Source organism: Centroberyx affinis, unplaced genomic scaffold (assembly GCF_046629955.1).
Source record: "Centroberyx affinis isolate AG114_WGS23_722 - 3 ecotype Tasmania unplaced genomic scaffold, CSIRO-AGI_Caff_v1 ptg000419l_1, whole genome shotgun sequence".
In the NCBI taxonomy this organism is placed as follows: domain Eukaryota; kingdom Metazoa; phylum Chordata; class Actinopteri; order Beryciformes; family Berycidae; genus Centroberyx; species Centroberyx affinis.
In genome coordinates, this window is record NW_027279084.1 from 51,475 (window position 1) to 73,194 (window position 21,720).

The window sequence follows — 21,720 nt, forward strand, 5'->3', positions numbered from 1 at the left end:
AGTCTGCGATGATGTGTGCTGCTCAGTGCCAGTCAGATAGGCTTATGCTGCGTTCAAGTGCTGTACGAAATCTGCGATTTGTAAACGAACGACTGGGAAGATCACATTTTTTATGATTCCGAGATATTGCGTTTAGGGGGCTGAGACCAGGTCAGTTGATGGAAACCTGATGCATTTCATTTTATATGTTACTGTCTGATATTCTACGTCAGTAATTCGTATTGTATGTATATATTTCAATTCTTTGTTTAATTGTAGGTATACACAAGGAATACACAGGTATACCTTGTGTAGTAACTAATAACTAATTAAACACCAAAGGCGGGGCGGTGCGGTGGGGGGGCGAACAACAGCAACCAAAAGCCATTTTTGTTTCACGGTTCATTTGGTTATTATTTCTGAATAACAAAGCAATCGACAAGTCGTTCCGACTTCTGAACTTGTAAGTAGGAGCTTGCGAGGAGCACCTGAAAGCAGCAAAGCCAAACCCTTTCCGACTCTCTAAGCAGGGCTGTGGTTCGGCTGACGTGAAACGAGTATCGAGTCAATCACAGAACTTGAATTGGCATAGACAGCAGACAACAAACAGTCAACACATTGTCAGACACTAGAATAATTTAGGACCTGTTCATTTATTCTAGGGATGTTTGGGTATATGATAAAATCTGCCACTAGCTTATTGGCTATATAAGGCCCTTCTGGCCCCAAGCCCATAAGAAAAAAATACATTTTCTCCCACTATTTTGAAGTATATGTGTTTTTGTTTTGTGTTTTTATTCTGCAGCATGTGAGTCCTCACATGATGTTACAGGATTAAGTGAATCTCTCAAAGCTGGATGGTCAGTCAATGAGCGTCGGCGGTGCTGCAGGTGCTATTTAGTCTCCTCACACAACTGATGAGCCGTTTTGTTGCCCTCCATAAACTGCCGCCTGCTGCATCTGCAATGCGTGCATCTGTTGTATTACGCAAATTGCAGCCCTCTGGAGACAGTGGCACGCCACTTAAATATCTAATGTAGCACCATTCAGAAATCAGTTAACGACTAAATTGTAGGTTGCACAACAATTTCTTCAGTGGAGGTTTATTTCACAGTGTTGCGCGTAGGGGACCGAAACACCGACAAGGATATGTGCACTTTTATTTCAAATCTGCACTACTCAGCAACACTTCAGCCTCCCAGTCTTTAGGTGTGTGCTCATGCCCCATAAGAGTTTAAAAAAAATGTGTGTGAACAGAATCAGACCAGGCACACCAGCAAAAATTCAGTCTTTTATGGCGTAATGGAAATGCACATTGATTCTGGCTCTTTATAAGGGCAAAGTTTCTGTACTTGTGAATAAATACATACAACATTTTTGCCCTCGAATCTCACAAACCAAATTTGTAGTCAGACTGCGAGTTCTTGAAACATCCACAAGCAGAGTTTTCCAGGTGGTGTGCATTTAAAAAGTAATTGCTGCCAGATGCAAACACGTCAGCATAGGCTGCCCATGAGTAAAAGTACTAATAGTCTGCCATCTACTGTTTAAGATGAAAACTGCACTCTGAAGTAGTAGGGCAAAAGTTATAGTCCCGAGGCCTTCAGTCTTCGCCAAAACGAAAAAGAAGTGTGCTTCAAATTGTTCAGTGTTTAGTCTGATTTCATAGTTCCTGCAAAGTTAAATGTAAAACAGTAAAACAGTTTGTTAGATGCAAATATGCCCAATGCGATTGCACTAATGCTACTGCAACATTATTATTGAAAACTGATTCATATAGGTGGGGATGGGATACATGCCATTTTTGGCTGGACCGCAACAGCGGGGCCAGACTGATGCACAGAGAGACACCAACCTGACCACTGGCAGTTAGACCATGACAGGCCCAGGTGCAGGAATTTTTATGGGCCCCTCTGTCTGTAACTGACTGCTGATAATGTTAATTTGCACAGACAATATTTGCTTTCAGACCGGCTCTGTGGGCCCCCTCGCACCATGGACGGAGGTGCAGTTGCCCTGCCCACGCTCCCTGTATCTACACCTACGCTTTGTACGGTAAGTGCTTCCCAGGTGATAAGGGGCACGCTGCACATCAGAGATGCCATAAAGCACCGGTCCTATCAGATGCATGTAAAAGAGGTGTCACTGAAATCAAGCTGAAATGAAGCTTTGTCATAGAGTCCTCAGTGAGCTAATGGCCCTGGCAACCAATACAATTCCAGTCAATAACCAAACTTTTGACTCTTATTAGTATTGCTTAGCAACAATTTTAGCTCCAGGAGGTAACAACTGGATCCTTACAGCCTTATAAAGCTCCAGACCTCTTAGTGTGGCAAACTCTTTATTTGGATAGTGTTTAGCAGTATTAAACAAGGGGACTGCAATACTTATTTTGATTTCAATCTGAGTGCATAATGTATGACAAATTATTTAAATGACTAAGTATTTCAAACTATATGGCCAGGTGTAGATTTCTTTAATGTCACCCGCTTCCCATTCCTCCCAATACATGTGGCTGGTTTCACTTTAAGGGTCCATAGAGATTGAAGGTATCTTTAGGTAACTATGTGGTGAAAGCTATGGCAAAACTGCATGATCTAGTCAGAAAAATTACTGCTTTTTACTTAATAGCACTGTCTGCTACGCCTTAATATGGGCGCAATCACTGAGTTGTTACAACTACTAATGATGAATAAAAATAGCCAGAAGTTAATTCAAAAAATGTTTTTTCATGTACAATTTATTAGTCTTTGTACATGATGTCAGTAAGATCAAACATTAAGGTTAACATACAAAAGCCCACACGATGCTGCCTCTCTCTCGATTTATTTGTGATTGAATCAAAAGGAACATTTTTTTGGTCAAAAGTTTTAAACACATTTCTCAAAATGCCAAATAAATTAGTATTATTTGTTGTTTAAGTGAGGTGATCCACATGCCCCTGTGTTCACCTGGAGAGTACATAAGTTATGTTAATTATAGTGCAATATACGTATATATAGTCATAACATTTTTTTTTTAAATGTTACACACCCCTGCATGTCCACAACGCTTACAATGAAATATCATTTGAATACATAACTGACTCAGCAAACATAATCTTTTCATCTATACATTTCAATGTATTTGAATGTACAATCAACAATTAAAGGCATACAATTTATAAATGAATATTTTTCATGAAGATCAGCTATATATTGTGGTATGTTACTGAAGTAATGCTAAACACTGCTCTCTGCTGGATTTCACTTTCTGGTCAAGCAGCAGAAAAAAAAAAGCTAAATCTTGCTGATTACAAAAAATATTTTTTCATCAGTATTTAAGGTTTGGATTAGTCATTGGATCTCTTATGACTGATAAAAACGCTCCATGTCTACTTCATAACAGCAGAAAAGGCATACTGGTCAGATTTCCTCAGTAACACCAATGCGCTCTCACAAGCAGAACAATTTCAATCATTCTTCTATTCACATGAAATGTCCCAAGTTATAATAGGTGGTTTAAAGGTCAGAATGAAGTTCCTGAATAGTTTCAATCCCTCAGCAAAGCACACAGTTCTCACTTTTTTCCCCCTTCCCTTCTGAAATGCAGCAGTTGTGCTGTTTCACAGTATAACGTGAAAAGCTTTAGAGTTTCTAGGCTGGCAGATCTTAAGTTATATTTTACTTTAGTAGAACTTTTTTTTTTATCTTGCATACCCGAACACAGGTTCATGAACAGTCAACCTCTGATATAAGCTGCCTTCATAGTCACCGCCAGCGTCAAAATGATGATCAAGATAAAAGCGAGTGACATCACAACAGATACCATATTGGCGGCTGACCGTTCATGAACTCATATGGGGGACAAGCATGCTAAAAAGTCTAAATCTCTTGCCAAAGTGAAATATCGCTTTAAGGGCACATAGGATTAACAGAGGTCTGGTAAAGGCTGGGCTGGGCTTTAAATAGTATCCGATCCTCCTTTTTCCTTGTAACCCTTCCTTGCCCTCGCCAGTAAAAGTCTATGAGGGAAGCCAAAGAAAACTTGCAAGTGAAGGAGAAAGAACACCCTGCTTCACAGAATCACAGCGCAGCTGTGGCCTGCTCTATACGGAGATGGAGCCCTCTCTGAAGTTGGTCTTCCCTATCAGAACGTTGAGGAGCGTGGCCTTGCCCTCCCGGCTCTCCTTCTGAGCCTGCCTGATGATGTCACTCAGCCTGTCGTCGTCCTCTCGTCCAATCAGGTAGCCCTTGCCTCCGTAACCATCTGCAACTGTATGATAATCTGCAAAAGGAGGAGAAAAGAGATGATTTGTTATTTGTCTGTTAGTAACTGTGCATGCATCATACATGTGAAAACACAAACACAAGTGTGGGATATAAGCTATACTGTAAGGCTTCATGAAGCCAATGCATTATAGGGCTCAAGAGTCATCACAACAGATCGTCCTATACAGAACACGTACCTGTAAATGCAAGGCCACACGCCACGTTGCTGCCAAGCATGGGCACCTGCTCTCTGGAGATCTGACTCCAACATGCATCGTTGCCCACGACAGCTATAACTGGTGTCTGGGAGGAAGAGCAGGAGAAAGAATGAGCAAAATATCTGAGTTACTGTATTTGACTGCTACAGGGAAAATTCAGGATTATTAAATCATTATAGTCCATAATAGGGTGTGACCCATATGGGTTTTTTAAGGTCTTTAAATTTGTCTTTAAAAATCAATCAAAATGTTGCATTACAATCAATTCAGGTTAAGGGCTTCCCATAGGCACCCAGTGTAGTATTGATAAATTATACAATAAATACATAATCAAACAAACTGCATCATATCCATCATATTGGACGTGGACAACACTGATTGGCAAATGTCCGATTTTTAATAAAAGGCCAATATTGGCCCGATAAATCGGCAGAGTAGTATATCAGTCTGACCCTAGTGCATATGGTGAAATATATGAACATGGTCAAAACTAAATGACCTTTTCCACCTCACTTTTATTTGTTTACCTATCAATACTCTATATACGTGAACATTCAAACAACATCGAGATATGTGTTACCTCTGTCTGGGCCATGTGGTTTTACTCCTTACTACTGCTTGTAATAGTTATTCTACCTTTGCACAGTCGGTCTGGATAAGAGTGTCAGTTAAATGCAAATGTAGATGGTGTGTTAGCAGTTTTTACCTTGTGTCTGGTGAATGTGTCAAACTCTGCAACACTGTAACCTAAGGAGCCATCACCATAGACTATCCATACCTGAAAGTGAAAGATAAAATAAAGCAAGTACCATTTCATTAATGAAGAGGAAGAACTGATCAAGTGATGGATAGACAAAAGGACTTTCAGAAACGCCTACATCATGACTATACCTCAGATTCGGGGCGGCACAGCTTTGCCCCCAGGGCAAACCCTCCTCCAACTCCCAGGGTCCCAAAGGCACCTGTGAGGACATGGAACGAGTTCATGTCAGTAAGACTGCAATTTAAAGAAGAAAGCATGTCCAACCTCAAAACGTAGCATTGATATACTTTCAGGTAACACAATACAACACAATGTTTTTTTTTATTATTGTTATAACCTTAAAGAAACCCTACAAAGAGTATAGTGCTCTGTGCACTGCTGAGCACTTTTAGATACTGGCAAAATCCTAGAAAACACTGTCCATAAAAACTGTAGCACTGCCATCCACTGAATTACTCAATTATTAGGGGTCCAAGCATGTAGTGCCGGAACCCTATTGTATTTGCTGGAATTATTCTTTCTTTCTTTCTTTCTTTTTCTCTGCTAAAAGTATCTGCAGCTCAGAAACCGCAAGTCCTACAGCAGCCATATTTGGCAGGTGGGCTCCTACGGTGCACCGCTACTCAGGCAAGGCAGCCCATGCACATTGGCCAGATGGTGGCGCTATAACAAGCAACTTTACGCTTTGGCCAATAACTTCTGAACCGTGTGTCCCCTTCTCTGGGGATACAAAGGTGCAGGGTTCGAATCCACAGGTGGCCAAATCCTACTTGCCTATTAAGTCGGTTTGTGAACATTTTTTTTATTATTATTTTTCTCTGCTAAAAGTGTAAAAACCGTAAGACCTAGAAACACCAAAAATTGGCAGGTGGGTTACAAATTCCACCCACTACTCAGTTTTCCCCACTGTGGCACACATCAAAGTGGAAGTTGGCATAGTGGTAAAGCTCAGGTCTTTGGATCACAAGGTTGTGAGTTCAAGTCCCTGATGAACGGTGACCATTTTGAAGTTTCATGAAAAGTAAATCAACACAGTGCAGAAAACTCAAAGCAGGTGTTTGACATCATCTGTCAATGGCAAAATTGGCATCACTGATTGGGGTGTGGCCAGACATTTCAACCCATAGAGAGCAGTGCAGCAGCGACTTTCTGGCCCATGTGATTTAGTATTGTTTTATTCGTTAATGGAGAGTACTGCAATGTTTTATAAAGTGATTAGCACTGTCAATCATAGGCTGCAGTATCACAATACTTCTCCCTTTAGTTATTTTCTCCTCAGTAACCCTGTAACAGGAGTTTAGCTCAGTAGGTAAAGTGTCTGCCTCTCGTGTGGAAAGTTGTTGGTTCAAATCCAGGCTTGTCTTTTCTGAAGTCATTAGTTGTAAAGAACAAGCGGTATGTGTTCTAATACAAAGTCTGGCCATTGTGAATAACTTCAAGAATGTGGTTGCCATGAAATGATGTACTTGACAGAAGTCACGGGCCAACACAAAAGCTGGTGTTAGACTGCATGTTTGATCTTCACAACATGTCAGTTTTTGTCTTCTGTCTTTCTTCCTTCTGTAATGTCTTGTCTATCTGTCTGTCTTATCAAATTGTGCTTGGACCCCTCAATCGCCGCTTGCGGCTATATTTTCAATGATTTATATTTTTAATTTTAGGTCACAAGCCTCTTCTCTAATGTTTAACTACCAACACCCGTTGTCTTAGTCTCAACAGTTCTTCATAAAAGCTCTAACCTGGATCCAGCCAGCGCAGAGGTCCTCTTGGCCTCATGATGTAAGCAGCACTGCCCACAAAATCCCCCCCATCAGCAACAATGATGCTGTCCTCTGCCATCAGCTCATCCACACAGTGGAGAACTTTCAAAGGATTCAAGTGGTGGTCTGTCTTCTCATCAGCTTTACCCCTGGACAAACACAAACAAAATAAACTGATTAATGTATGTGACACATGATGAGAGAGTGTGGGAGGGGCGTGTGAGGACCATTTATTATGCATTGTTGCTTTTTTTTTTTTTTTCAAGAGAATGATGTTCACTGTGGACTCCTGGCAGAATAGCCAAACTGGGCTAAAAGTGATCTCAACAGGGTAAAGATTTGATGAATTTCTTGTTGTATACCATTTTTCTGCCTTGTTTGTTTCTTGTTTGAATATTAATTGATAAACAGCATGTTCACAAGGATCTCCTAAAATCATTGTGAAATCATTGAATTCGATACTACTCAAACAACAGGTAAAAGAATATGCAATTAAATGGCAAACTTTCTGATAATCAAAGACTTGACATCAGAAACAGAATAATTTTAATCACCAGGAACCGGGGTAAATGTACAGGAATTTGTCTTGGTGACATTCCTGCAGAGAAAAATTGACAGCTTACAGTTTTACACTGCATACTGATGCACATGGTACAAGAGTTAACCCCTGTTAACTTACCTGTTTGCATTTTCTTTGGTGACGTCTCCTGCCTTGAGGCTCTGAGGCCATTCCTCTGGGCATCTATGGCCCTTCAGGCCATTGGAAAGCCGTAGGAGGAATGAACCAGCATCCCCTAAAATAGAACAATATTTACATTTTAGGCATTCAGCTTCCACTCTTATCCAGAAGGACTTACGATGAAGGGAACATGGCCAGATTGCCAACATTACAAGCAAGGGGGTGAAAGGATCACACTGGCACTGCCACCAAATATTAGACTACCAGACAATTGTAAGAGTCAAAGCTACAATACATGTAACAAATATTTCTGTGTCCCTACAATGATCACATATGATAGACACGTGCTCGGTTAAGAAATGAGAGCCAGGGAGAAAAGGTAGTTTTTTTCTCTTTATAATAGAAGAGCATATTGTTCAAGCACCAAAAGACTAGGAAATGGCACGTTTCCTATTTCTTCATCAAGCAATGTCATTGATCATGGATCATGTTGTCAAGTATCGGGTTCTGAACGTACCCTGAATGGCAACAGTGGGTTTCCAGAACATGTCTGAGTTTTTCAGCAGCTGTGTCTTATCTCTGTTGACAGCGATGATCTTGCTGCGCCTGTTCAGGACTCGGCCATAGCTCAGCCGGAAGTCACACACAGTGCCTGGAAACACAAGACACAATGCTAACATGCCCCTAGGAATTCTGGATAATTTGGGGTACTTTGAAAATACATCTCAATGTAAAGTTGTATTTAATTAAACATAAACATATTTTTGAAGATAGCTGGTTTGGGCCCCAGGAGCCAGCCAGGAGCAGCAACCATTCTATGAAACCTTAAATCAATCAATCAATCCCTCTTTCTCAATCTCTCAATCTCTCTCTTGTATTTTCTGTGTATTCTTCCTAGCAATTTTTGTGTTTTCTGTCTGTTTAAAAGTCATTGTCAAAGTCTTTGCAATCAATATTAGTAGCAGTAGTTGTAGCAGTAATATTAAAATTAGTATTAGTGTTATTATGTTACAACACTAACCTTGGAGAGGTTATAACCCTACGTGTCAAGACCTGACTGTAAGACCGTATGTCTGACCTGCCAGCAGCACCAAGTCAGCCTCCTTCAGAGCGTCTCGTCTGTTCTGTCTGATGTGGATGGGACTGTCTTTACCCAGCATGCCACGGGACATGCCCCCAAGGAAGCAGGGGATGCCCAGGGACTCCAACGCTTTCCTGTAATACAAGCAAACATGTTTAACCAGATGAGGAAATCTTCAGGGCAAAATAGATATAGATATATGATACGTCTTGGAGAACTTGAGCTTGCAAGCACTATGGTCTATTTCTAAAGTTTACTCTTCCCCTCTAATCGTTAGTGCTACCTGAGTAAAGACAATAATAAAACATCAAATTTCAATTCAATGCCATTACATACCAAGATTCACAGGAAAAATAGTTGTGAGGTGAATGGATCTGAAGCCACTGAAGTACTTTTACGCATTTTTAAGCATTTAATTTTTAGCGCTTAAATTTACCAACATCATCAGCAGCCAAATAGTAAGGAGAGCAAGGATGAAAACAGCTGTTCCCAGGCAGTAGAAAAGTAAATATCCCTGTACCCTTGAATATCCATCTATCAGAGAAGTGCTAGGTAAAAAACATAAAAGCTATGGAAAGAAGGATTTTTAACAAGAAAGCAGCAAGATCAGGTGTACATAGAAGAGGAAGGTGGGGGAGAGGCAGACATGCAGTATCCTTTACCTGATGTCATCGACAGGCGTTGGGGGAAGTGTTGCCTGGCTGCCCAGCAGAATAACAGGTTTCTTGGCTCGGCTCACCAGCTCTATGCACTTTTGCACCTGATTTTGTATTAAAGCAAGGAGAGCAACACTACATTAAAAGTTTAAAAAGTTGCATAGTGAGGGAGATGTCTGACTGCCAAGCTATTATATAGTTCATCCCAAATGAAGTCACTGAAAACCTCAAAATACTTGCATATAAGAATCTGATCTAAGTAAGGGTTTATAATGATGGATTAGGCTGGGAAACTGTAATACAAAACCATTATCAGCGGATATTACATATAGGTAATGTTCTTCCACAGTTTTCAGTATTTTCCTGAAAAATCTTACATCAGTAGGACCCTAGAAGTCAGGCTGAACTATAAAGAACATAGACAGTCTTACAGTACCTGATCATCTGTGGCTTGTGGGATGTCAACAGGGAGCGGAGACACATCTCTGGTCTCCCAGGCTCCAGCAAACAGGTTCATGAGGTGGTTTTGGAGGTACCTTACATGAAAGAGACCATCACATTATGTTATTCATATATCCGTACATTTGTCTTTTCCAGTTGTGTATACAGATACAATTCACGCTGGAATTTTATTTTACATATTTTTGTATTTTGCTCGTGTAAATTGGCCTTTTCTCACACTGCATAATTTTATTCTGCATAGATAGTTATGCATATTAACTCTCTAGCAATGCCGATAACATACCAGGAAACAACTTTTCCCATCAGGCCTTTGGGAGGGTTTTTAACCCCAAACTCTTTGGACACCAGGTGGAAGGGGTAGAGGGTGTCGATGGGGAACTCTATGAAAACAGGGCCGGGGGTTCCAGACTGGGCGATGGCCAGCGCCTTCCTGACCGTAGGCACGATCTCCCTGACCGTCCGGATGGAGGCACAGAACTTACACAGCGGCTTGAACAGAGACATCTGGTCGATGTCTTGCAGCGCTCCTCTGCCCTGTATCACAGCCACAGTTCATGGAGAGGTTAGACAATGAAGTGCAACATTTAACATTTAAAAGGCTCTCATATGCTGTATCTGACATGCAACATGCCATGTGTATTTCTAGAAGAAGAAGAAGCAGCATCCATTCCTCCAGACTGAAGGCATTCTGTCTTGTTCTGTTAATCCATTCTATTCTATTCAAACATACTAATGTGAATCACAACTTGGCTCTAACCAGACTAACCTGAAGAAGTGTACCAGCAGCTCCTCCCATGAGCAGCAATGGAGACTCGGCCATCTGAGCGTTCTTCACTGCTGTCACTGTGTTGGTGAGGCCCGGGCCAGCAGTCACTGCTGCTACACCAACAGTGCCTGGTGGAGAGAGAAGCATGGTAGCATGGCTAAAAACAAAACCACTCCCAACTGACTCCAGCAACCAACTCTACAAGACACACACAATAAGACACTCAGGTCTAATGTTCATATTATCGTGTTACATGTTACACAGAGGTTTTTGAAGCCTAGGCCTCTGAACCTGAGAACCACAGTATAGTTTAACTAATGTCCCGCCATAATCACCATGACATATAAAACATACCCAGTTTTGCCAATGAGGTCATTAATTAAGATAATAAAAGCATTAGTTACCAAATATTTCTAAGTTAACATACATGCCTTCACATAACATGAGTAGTATTAATGTGAACTCCGGATCTTAAAGCATTAAGGAGTTATAACAGTTTCAAGATAATTCAAGATAATAAAATTTATGCAGCAAGATGCTCCAAAATCCAATCAGATCACCTGCTCTACAGGAGGAACTTGTTCTGTAAGTATGAAGCTTCTATCATGTATTGTTCTGGAGTTATAGTGTTCACATGTGTCTACACACACCGCACCATGACAACATAACATCACACATACCATGTGCCATAGGGGAGGGACATTAAAAGACAATGATAATTGGATATTGCAGAAGAATGTGTATAGTGTGTGCCTTGTGTGGGATGCCTGATCACTTTTTCCACCAAAACTGCCAGTAATTTGAGATCAAATGTGACTGATGTGTCCTACATTAACTTTTTCTTTTCACTCTTGTGTTGCACTGCACCTGACAGCCTGGCCACAGCATCAGCAGCGAAGACGGCGGTGGCCTCGTGCCTGGTGTCCACAATGCGGATGCCCAGCTTCTCGCTGGCCACCAGGATGGGCGAGATGTGTCCGCCGACCAGGGTGAACACGTACTTGACCCCGTGAGCACGCAGTACCTCTGCCACGCTCTCGCCGCCATGCCGCGGGCTCTTGGTCTCAGTCTACGGTAAGACAGAGGAGAGAATATTCAGAGAAATGTGGACACAGCAGGAAAACTGTCTGGGGTTTAAGTCAAAAGATATTCTGCTGAGCGCACCTGATACTGTATCATTAGAGAGGGGTACCACTGTTCTCATCATGGCCCATTCTTTGTATAAAAAAACACTCTAAATATTTGTTAGCTATTGAATCACATTGATTATCAGTTCTCAAAAGAAGGCAAAATGTTAACAGAATTGTAACCTCACTCACTTTACTGAATAAACCCTTATGTAAACTAGAATAAAGCTCTGTCACATGTATAATCAGCGTGAGTCAGAGGCCCCCTTAAAGGTCATCTCTGTCACACCATCTTGTCACTCTATTGCCCTTGCACATTTCACAATAACCGCATATTGTCCAGGCTTGTGGCGGTGATGTGCCTCTGGCCTTTGTGCAACACCCACTAAGAGCCAGGGTGTTGTGATAGCCTTTGTGCTAGAAAGCCACAAGGCTGTTCAAAGTTTACCTCCTCTCTTGTTACATGAATGGAGCCCCTGCACCTTCTTACCTTTCACCTGTGATACAGAATACAGGTGATTATCCCAGTATGGGAAAGGAGAGTGCAGGTTGTTTTTTGCTATGGCTGGTCTGTGCAATGCTGCTTCATTATCAGAACTAGTTTAAAAGAGAATGCATTTGGACAAAGGAATAACAAATAGACAGCAACACACACACACACACACACACACACTACATTTCGCTGAGTGACATGGCACCTGCACGAGACACAAGTAATATAGAACAGACTTGAAGTTATGTTACAGTATTGAGTTAAGGAAACCTACCTTGTGAAACAACTGATACAGTAAGCCAAGTTTATAGGCTGTAAACACAAGCCCACCCAACGCAATGCCCACAGAGCAACCGAGGACGGTGCCAACGGCTCCAAACGACTCCATCTCCAGACACGGAAGCAACGCTTTCTGTACAAACTCAAATTAAATATATACTTGAATATCCAAACCTACTCTAACTCGTCTATTTCAGCAGCTCACTGGTCCAGGCTAGGCTACCGCCACTGTGCAAGGTACTGTAAAGCTGCTCATACAACTACTTCTATACGCCCATTTCAAAAGCGATTTTTACGAGGTCATTTACAGGGAAGTGAAGTGCTGTAAAACTAGACTCCAAAGGCTGTGAATGGATGTGGTCGGCTCTTCTTCAACTTGAAATGACTGATAAATGCACCTCCTTATACTACATTTTCCGCAATTGCCGTATCCTCAGGGCTGTCAGACACCATCAGCACAGGGCATATTTATTAGTGTCAAGCTACCCAGAATTACATACAGGACTTCCGGTTATTATTTTCAAAATAAAGTCTGACGAAAATGCTGCAAAATGTTTTCGATAAATAACAAACAATAATAAGTAGGCTACCAAAGTGAAAATGAAGAATACATACATAGCCTACAGGATGAATCTATGGTAATTTTTTTCCACAGCATATTCATTGCCATAAAGACCTATGTAACATGACTCAGTCACAAAACATATAGACTGCCAGATAACTATTATAGTCTATCTCTGACATACCCTGCGTGTGATATATTTTTGGAATGAGATCTTACTCACTCTATCTCAGTATATGCTACAAATTCACTAACATTTATTGTGTTCACGTCAGATTGATAAATATTATGCTTTTATTGTGAAGGCAAAACTGCACAATCTCCGGTTTGAGTCTGGCTATTTCTGACGAGCTTGACGCAGCTGTTTGTTACTTACGTTGTCTTTGTGAATAAGAGAAATTCGCTTTCCTAAAAGACAAGCCAGTGATCCAATGAGAAGCTTGTGTGGGCGTGTCACGCTGTTGTCGGCCCAAACAACGTATTTCTAACCAGAACAAAGGTCACGCTCAAATGAGAAAAGAATAAGAATCACAAGATGCAGCAACATTTTTATTCGGTGAGGGCAAACGACACAAGAATTGAATTAAGCATCAGAATCAGTAACAAGGTGGAAGTTGTTATATCCAAACTGAGGACCTTTAGATTTCCAAAACACATATTTTATCATAATGCTGTACAATAGTATTTGGAAATGCAATGGTTAATTAATTGATTACTTTAAATCAATGACTCTATTTTAATTATAATGCTCTCATACAGCCATTGTCAGTAAAATGTTAATCTCTCTCTCTCTCTCTCTCTCTCTCTCTCTCTCTCTCTCTCTCTCTCTCTCTCTCTCTCTCTGTGCACCATTGCACAGCATTATTTTCAAAGCAGTGTGCAAAAGGGCAGTTTGTAAACATCAATTGTCTTCCCATGATCAGGATTTTCTGCAAACAGTATTTTCCCATCAGCTCTTTGTTCCTCAAAAACAATGATCTGAAAGAAAAGAACATAAATCAACAAGAGATGTAACAGATGCAATTTATCACAAAGCATCTAGAAACAAACAGCAGAAGGCTGAGGCCTAATGTAGCCACAATCAAAGTTGAACAGCATGTAAGACAGCCATTATCTCCATTATCTCACAACATAACGAGCGTACCTGGTTCTCTCCACTTCTGAGCCAAGGAGCTGGGAGGTACAGGAACTGCTGGGGACCGATGAGCCAGTGGCGTCCCAGGTTCTGCCCGTTGATAAAGACCACTCCTTTACCCCAACCCTGTGCATGGATGATCAATACACTGACACTGTGGAAAGTCTATTTTAAACTCTCATCATTTTGATTGGGAGTAGATAACATGCCAGTGAACCGATGACAACTCTGCAGAGAGTAGGGCTTGGTTTTGAAAAAATAACACTGATACAAACAACAATGATATCAATACTATATAAAAAAAATACTATAATAATGCAACTTTTTAAGTGCAGATGTTAATCTTAAGGTATCAGAATGTATCAGAAGGTGAGGAAAAACATCTCCAATTTTCTACTAATTTCTGGGAATTTTACAGAGAAAATCAATTTAGTAAGGTCTCATTCTGTTTAGAAAAGCAAAAGAGATATACAAATGTAACATAAAAAATATTATACTATGGTTTATTCAACACGCAAAGAGAGTTTTGCTTTAAAAATGATATTGAATTTGAAGTATTAGAACCAGAGTCCGTATTGGAAAATTTTCAGTGGTTCCCAGCAGGTCTATAATTAGACAACCCAGTTCAAGGGAGAAGCTGAGTGGCTGTCGTACTCACAGGCAGTCTGATGAAGGTGTCTCTGGGAGGGTCGTCCACATACAGTCTGGCCTGGAAAAACCCTGGGAGGGGGGGCCGCTGGGAGCCGGACCTCCACTGGCCTGAACTTAATCTGAAACAAGATAAGACTCACATTCATATTCATGTTCATGTCTAAAATTAGTCTGGGCACATGTGAGGAGGAGGATCTGGAGGGTCATAACAAATATGTCTTCAAGGTAAGATATATAGACAGGATGGGCGTTGATGGAAAAATCAACCATTGGATCTTACACTGATATCATGGATTTGAGATGTTCAGTGCAATGCAATGAGTTATTTTGTGAAAAGTGTTTTGGTGAGGTTTCTTACTCAAAACACATGACTGCATTGCATTATGGTCTATTGAGGCCACTGTCAGTGGAGAAATTGTTATCTCTGCTGCTTGTACAGTGGATTTCTCCCTGTATTATTATTGAACGGCGGTGCAAAACGTTGAGTCTAGAAAGAAGCCCTTGCTCTTTGATTTTGAGAGACTGACACCAAAACGGGACATTTGACTGTTGATGTTTTAAATAGTTGAACATTTTCTACTATCAAACTTCACTGTACCTGCGCTGGAAATATCTTGATGTGACATCATGCAAAGTACATTGCCAATAGTTGTTTTTTTTATCAGCATTGAAGCGTTTTAGGGTGGATCTGCCATTTAACTGATACGATGAAAGGTCTATTAGTGTCTATGAAGAACCACAGTTCTATTAGACTGGCCATGGTAAGTCAGATATGAGCAAGATAAAAGTAGAAATTAATATAACCAACCTCTTTATAAAGCCTGGCTTCATATCTAAACAGTAGATGGTAAAGCCTCTCAGAGGGGCATGATTCAACAGAATGTCTCCCACAATACCTGTAACACAACCGTTAGAGAAAACAGAAAAACAATACAGTGCAGACATAGCAGTCTGGGTCAAACAGCATTTACAGATCCTTGTTTGATGGTTTGTTCTGTCCAACATGGGTACTAGATGGGTGGGGTGTGCCACAGAACAAATATAGAGTGTCAAAAGTTTACACAGTCACAGTTATTTCACTTGCTCAAGTGTCTGAGTAGACGTTTTTGTGACTGACAACTTAACCGTTATTATCTGAACTGTCCTGATGCAGTAAACTCCTCTCTCCTGACACGCAAAGCAGGTTAAAATGAACGCTAAGGATGATTTAACTCAGGTCTGGAAGCCTGTTTGAAGCTATGAATAATATTTGCCACTGAAATACGCATAAGCAACCCACAGTATGTTTTGCATAAATGAGAGTCTTACATTTGAGACCACTGAACTGGTATAAAGCAATAAAACAAAGCATTACACAGCGCATGACACTAATGTTTGAAGCTAGAATACCTTTGCGCTGCTCATCCAGGGCTTTCCCATAATTCACTCTGCCACAGTTCTCCACCAGGAAACTCAGAGTTCTTTCTCCCTTCAGCGTTCAAATACATAAAACATGAGAGTGCTATTGCAAGGGTATTATGCAGTAAAACGTGTATGATCACTTTAAGACAATCCAATCTTTGTCTGCTGGTCTGCATAAGCCACACAATTGTTTTCCTTTGAAGACAAATGCAAAGTTGGCTAATAAATCATTATTAAAATAGGGCAATCTATAAAGTGGTGTTAAATTTTATGCATTCTGGAGACTGAAAGAGAGGGCTATAGGAAAGTAGACAGAGAATAGAAATAAAGACAGGGAATAAAACAAGCACAGTACCTTTCCATCAGGCAGTGTTAGCTCCTGAGTCTTGTAGTCCAAACTGCCGACAGATTGTCTGTCCAGGAAAACCTAGAGAACAGGAGTAAAACCTAAAATCATAATGTGAGTATCATTTATGACCACAGTTGTTACTAATATATATGTGTGATCTGGCTTTTCAGTAACACATAGCCATGCTGGGAGGCGGAGAAGATGCTGTCTATTTAAATGTCCTTAAACCTTGTTGAACCTCTGTGAACATTGAGTCTTATGTAAATTCTAATTTAGTTAGAATTTATGTTTATCTTGATTCAATACACGATATGGGGTTCACGATTCAATACAACCACTATACGATATAATAATTTAAAAAGTTCAATTAAAAGTTCAATGACAATAATGTATGACTGTGCAGAATATATTTATTTCTGAGCCACAAATCTAGCTAGTGATGGCATTGGCTTACGAGAATGTGAACAACAATGTAGAAATGTCATTACAAAGTTCAAATAATATAACTTCAATGAAGTGCTTGTGAAATTGTAATGGGCAAGCCGTCTGATTTGTGATTGGTACAGCAGCATAAAATGTAGCTAATATCTTGATTAATTTTTCCGCCCCAAGATATGTATTGTCACATTTTTGTGTTGTGATATATTGAATTTTTGATATATTGTCCCATCCCCACTATACTGTATGTATCAGTCTGCTGTATGTCCTCACCAGCGCTCTGTCTCTGATGTTATTCTTGGAGCTGAGCGCTCCTCCTCTGGTGATGGTCGTCTCATACAGCGTGTATCCATATGACTGACCGTTGTTGTTGTTGACAGGGAGATTCTCCATGTTCACTGGCCTGTCTGACCTATACGGCTGGATGAACAGTCAATCACTCATGTCAGGTAATATCACATTAGGTACCAGGATCTTGCAGAATCACACAGTAAACACCAGACCTTTGAAGACCCTGAAATGAGATGTGTAAGAGTAGCTCCATGGGTAGAGCGAGATCCACACAGTGCTGGGGTTAGGAACTTGACATGATGACATTCTAAGGCATGTTGGATGAAAGCATCCACCAAATGGCATATGAGGGCTTCTTGAGAAAACAAGCAGGTGCGTTGTCACCATGATGTATAAGCAAATTTGAGCTGCCAGGTGTGCGACATCTGTCCTGAGCATCAGCAGCATGCGGTGCGCTCTCATCTAGATAAGTGGATACTACGCAGGAGCAGACACAGAAAGATGTTCTGTCTGAAGCTCACCGGGTCCTATTTGGGATTTTCTATAGCTTGGATTATAAAATAAACCATGACAGAAGACAGGTGCTCCGTTTCGCTGCTCACCTTGTCAGTGAAGTGCAGGCTGTCCCACAGTGACAGGTGCTGCTGGGTGACAACAGGCTGGTACGCTCTCCTCTCCTGAAGAGAGGGCACTTCAGGGAGAGGCTCAGCTGGAGCACAAGGGGGAGAAAAACATGAATGCAATCCTAATTATACTACTGTTTCAGCATTACAAGCATTTTTTAAGACAATGGCTCACAGGCAACAGACCCAATTTCCATTTGCATACTTAATGCTCCAGCTAATTGAGTCATTAAATGGATTTCTAGGTATTGCTGGTTCTTTCCCTGAAATCAATGTTACATCTGCATTCTGCTGAGTGACAACACTCCAAACTGCACACGGATGCTTAAAGAGTCCTTACAGTGGTATCGGCTGAATAAATTCCTCAAGAGCTGATATTTTGTAGTGTAGTCCCCAGCCTCTGATAATGGAGCATCATAATCTGCAAATAAACATCTATTTAACAGGGCAGGGCACTTGAGAACACATTCATATTTACAAGAATAGCCTGGTAAAAAAGAAATTCACTTCTTAAGGGGGAAAGGGACGAGATACGAGATATTTCAGTTCATCTGAAAACTATTTAAACATATTACATAAATGCATAAAAGATCTTAAAATCATCACTTATATCACAGTAACATCTGAGACTTATTTCCACCATTAGGTTGTGCCAAAAGGTGATTCCTACCCACCATAACTGGTGACCTGAGGCTTGTAGGTACCAAAGTCCATCGCTCCATTCATGAAGCCGAAGCTGGTTCCACCGTGGAACATGTAGAGGTTGATGGAAACGCCTCGCTCCAGGATCTCTGATACTACAGCTAGCATGTCTGTCAGGGGCGACAGACAGAATCAATGGGTACATAATATATACAGTATAGTGAGTAATAAGTAATGCATAATACAGTGAATAATATGATAATGATATAGTGAGTAAAATAGTAATACATAGCAGTTAGTGAGTAGAGTTTGCAGTTGTGGCAGTGGGAGCCTAAAGGTTAGAGAAGATTTAATTCATACACTTACTATCAATATCACAATATCAATATATATCACGATATGGCTTATGTGTGCAAAATCACATGTTAAATGATCAAATTGATGTTCATCACACTGAACTGCATGCAATGTCAAACTAAACTGCAAATTTCAAGTAATATTCCTTAAAATGTTTCCTACCTCATTTTGTCAGTTGTTAATGTTAATAAAATGTACTTACCGTATCATCAATTTAGACAACATAATTGTGCATCACACTATCACAATACGATTCCACTGAAAGGCAATAAATGATAATATTGAATTATTGCCCATGCAGCCATACAGGACAATCGCAGTTTTCCTGTTTGTCTCTAAGAAGCTCCCATGTGTGAATATGAGTATAACTGTATGAATGTAAGGCAGGGCGATGCTGAAAATGACCTTGTACTCAGCAAAAAAGTTCCCTGGAAAAATGAAGGTTAAAAAAGTGCCTGTGTGCCGGTGTGTCCATACCCTCAGCTTGGAAAACATGGTGATGCTCTCCCCAGACGTCAAACCATCCAGACCAATACTCCATCACCATTAGAGGTTTCTGGGGCTAGACAAAACACAACACACCGCCATATCATACACATTTTACTAGTCTCTTTACTTTTCTCTTTAGTCATTTTACTGGTCTCTTTACTGACTACTGACAATGTATGCGAAAGTAGAATTATCAAGAAATTCTTAGATTTTCAACACTGCAAGCAACAATAACAAAGAGCCAAATATCAGACTTATCACCTACCTGCATGTCAGCTAAGTACTGTATGGCTCCAAAGGACAGTCTCTGAAGGTTTATTGTTTTTAGAACTAAAACGAGGAAGATTTAAATTGAGAAACAATGTTGAAGAATGGCAAATATACATAATGGACAGTAAATACTATAGATTCAAGTGAGATGAGATTGTGAGGAGATGCAGTAAACAAGCAAAATAGAGATTCACCAGAGATATAGGAAGGGTTTCAATCCAAAACACAATATACCTATGTTAAGAAGCAACTGTTGCTTTAAATTAATTGCTTAATAATCAAAAATAAACAATTCCATCCTCAACAATATATGTATTTGGAGGGCAAATATAATTAAATACACACTATGTTATGTTTTCTGAATTTATATATTTATATTTTTCTGAATATTTTTTTCACTCCTTCATTACCTCCCTCTACTCCCCCATATCTCAAGCCTTCCCAGTTGTCTGAAGTCAGCAGGAGCTCATTGATCCCTCTGGACTGGAGACACTGCAGAAAGAGGAAAAAAGGAGAGAGAGAGAGAGTGAGAGAGAGAGAGAGAGAGAGAGAGAGAGAGAGAGAGAGGTTCACTGAGTCTTGATCAAGTATGCAGTATCTCATGTTAGACAAAATCACACATTTAGAACATTCTAATCAATATAGGAGGAAAGCTTTTAAATACAGATAGAAAAAACTGAAATGGATTACTGACTTAATTGTTTCATGTCAAGAGAAACCTGAATTCGCCATGTTACTATATTGTGGTAAAAGATCATAGGAAATAAAGAAGCTCACAGTTTTTATGAATGGCATGTATTTCTCATCCTTGGCATACGATCCGTACTCGTTCTCAACTTGAACAGCAATGATCGGGCCTCCTTCTTCAAACTTCAATAAAGAAAACAAGGGGAAAATGGATGCACGCTTGACTGTTGATTGAATATCCCCCTATTATGCTTTTAGGATATTTTTGATATATCATTGAAAGCTGTTTGGACAAAACATTTACTTAGAATGACCATTAGAGACAACACAGACTCACCATCAGAGGTTTGACAAGTGACACAATCTTGTCAAAGTACAAGTTAACAGCATCTACAAATCCAGGATATGTTGTCCTCAACTGCATGTGTTTATCTTGTAACAGCCAACTGAAATGAGCATGAGGAATACGTTGAGTGGCATACTGCTGCTACAGTACATGGCAATGTTTTCAAGTAATGGACAGATGGTGTTACCTAGGCAACCCCCCCAAATCCCACTCAGCGCAGATGTAAGGTCCAGGACGCAGAATCACCCAGAGACCCAACTCTGCTGCTAAACTGATAAAGGCCCTGAGAAAGACAGACACTTTATGCTTTAATCATTCTGCATGCCCTTTTTGTTATATTTAGTGATTCTATAATAAGGGAGTAGAAGAAGACTGAGGACTTACTTAAGGTCTAGCTGATCCTGGAAGTTGAACACTCCTCTCTCAGCCTCATGCAGGTTCCATGGCACATATCTGAAAGGGGGAGCAACAAAGAGATTCTTTATACTCAAAGCAATGCGGTTATGTGGTTCATAAGATTGTAACTTGTTCACTCTCTCTTGTTTTTACATATATTTTTTTGGTTGCCTTGTAAAGCACTTTTTTTTTGCTTAAAGCACTTTATGCAAATACATTTGATTTCATCTGATCATGTGTGAACTTATCCAGTAAAATAATAATATGAATATGTCCAGTGTTCAGTCCGGTGAGCCCAGGTGTAGTGGGTCAGTGGGAGCCTACGTTGTGAGAGTATTGAGGCCACAGGCCCTCATCTTCAGCAGCCGGTCCTCCCAGTAGGCTCTGGGGACACGGAAGTAATGGATGGAGCCTCCCAGGATGCGGAAGGGCTCTCCCTCCAGACTGAACTGGGAGGAGTTGGCCCTCAGACCCTCCACATGGCTCATCCTCTTCACTTCAGGGCCACGTTTGGAAGACAAACAACTAGTCAGTTAACATATAACTGAAAGAAAGTCCTGATAGTTTGCT

The 21,720-nt window shown here is 40.5% G+C and overlaps 2 protein-coding genes across 2 annotated transcripts; both read right to left on the reverse strand.

Annotated features, from left to right (window-relative positions):
* Nucleotides 1–2,730: 2,730 nt before the first annotated feature.
* ilvbl (ilvB (bacterial acetolactate synthase)-like) lies at nt 2,731–12,958 on the reverse strand. The gene is made up of 14 exons (XM_071516638.1): nt 12,509–12,958; nt 11,482–11,683; nt 10,615–10,742; nt 10,132–10,382; nt 9,823–9,922; nt 9,393–9,490; nt 8,728–8,864; nt 8,167–8,301; nt 7,650–7,764; nt 6,950–7,119; nt 5,339–5,409; nt 5,154–5,225; nt 4,427–4,532; nt 2,731–4,245 (listed from the first exon to the last, which is right to left on the reverse strand). The coding sequence occupies exons 1-14, from the start codon at nt 12,620–12,622 to the stop codon at nt 4,067–4,069; spliced, it is 1,878 nt and encodes a 625-aa protein (XP_071372739.1). The 5' UTR covers nt 12,623–12,958; the 3' UTR covers nt 2,731–4,066.
* Nucleotides 12,959–13,942: 984 nt separating this feature from the next.
* glb1l2 (galactosidase beta 1 like 2) lies at nt 13,943–21,641 on the reverse strand. Its single transcript, XM_071516641.1, has 18 exons — nt 21,475–21,641; nt 21,139–21,207; nt 20,942–21,037; nt 20,746–20,854; nt 20,499–20,591; nt 20,132–20,213; nt 19,717–19,781; nt 19,440–19,524; nt 18,638–18,775; nt 18,304–18,384; nt 17,943–18,049; nt 17,323–17,469; nt 16,618–16,689; nt 16,251–16,329; nt 15,670–15,757; nt 14,869–14,980; nt 14,220–14,336; nt 13,943–14,053 (listed from the first exon to the last, which is right to left on the reverse strand). Exons 1-18 carry the CDS (start codon nt 21,636–21,638, stop codon nt 13,943–13,945), a joined length of 1,815 nt encoding a protein of 604 aa, XP_071372742.1. The 5' UTR covers nt 21,639–21,641.
* Between the last annotated feature and the right edge of the window lie 79 nt (nt 21,642–21,720).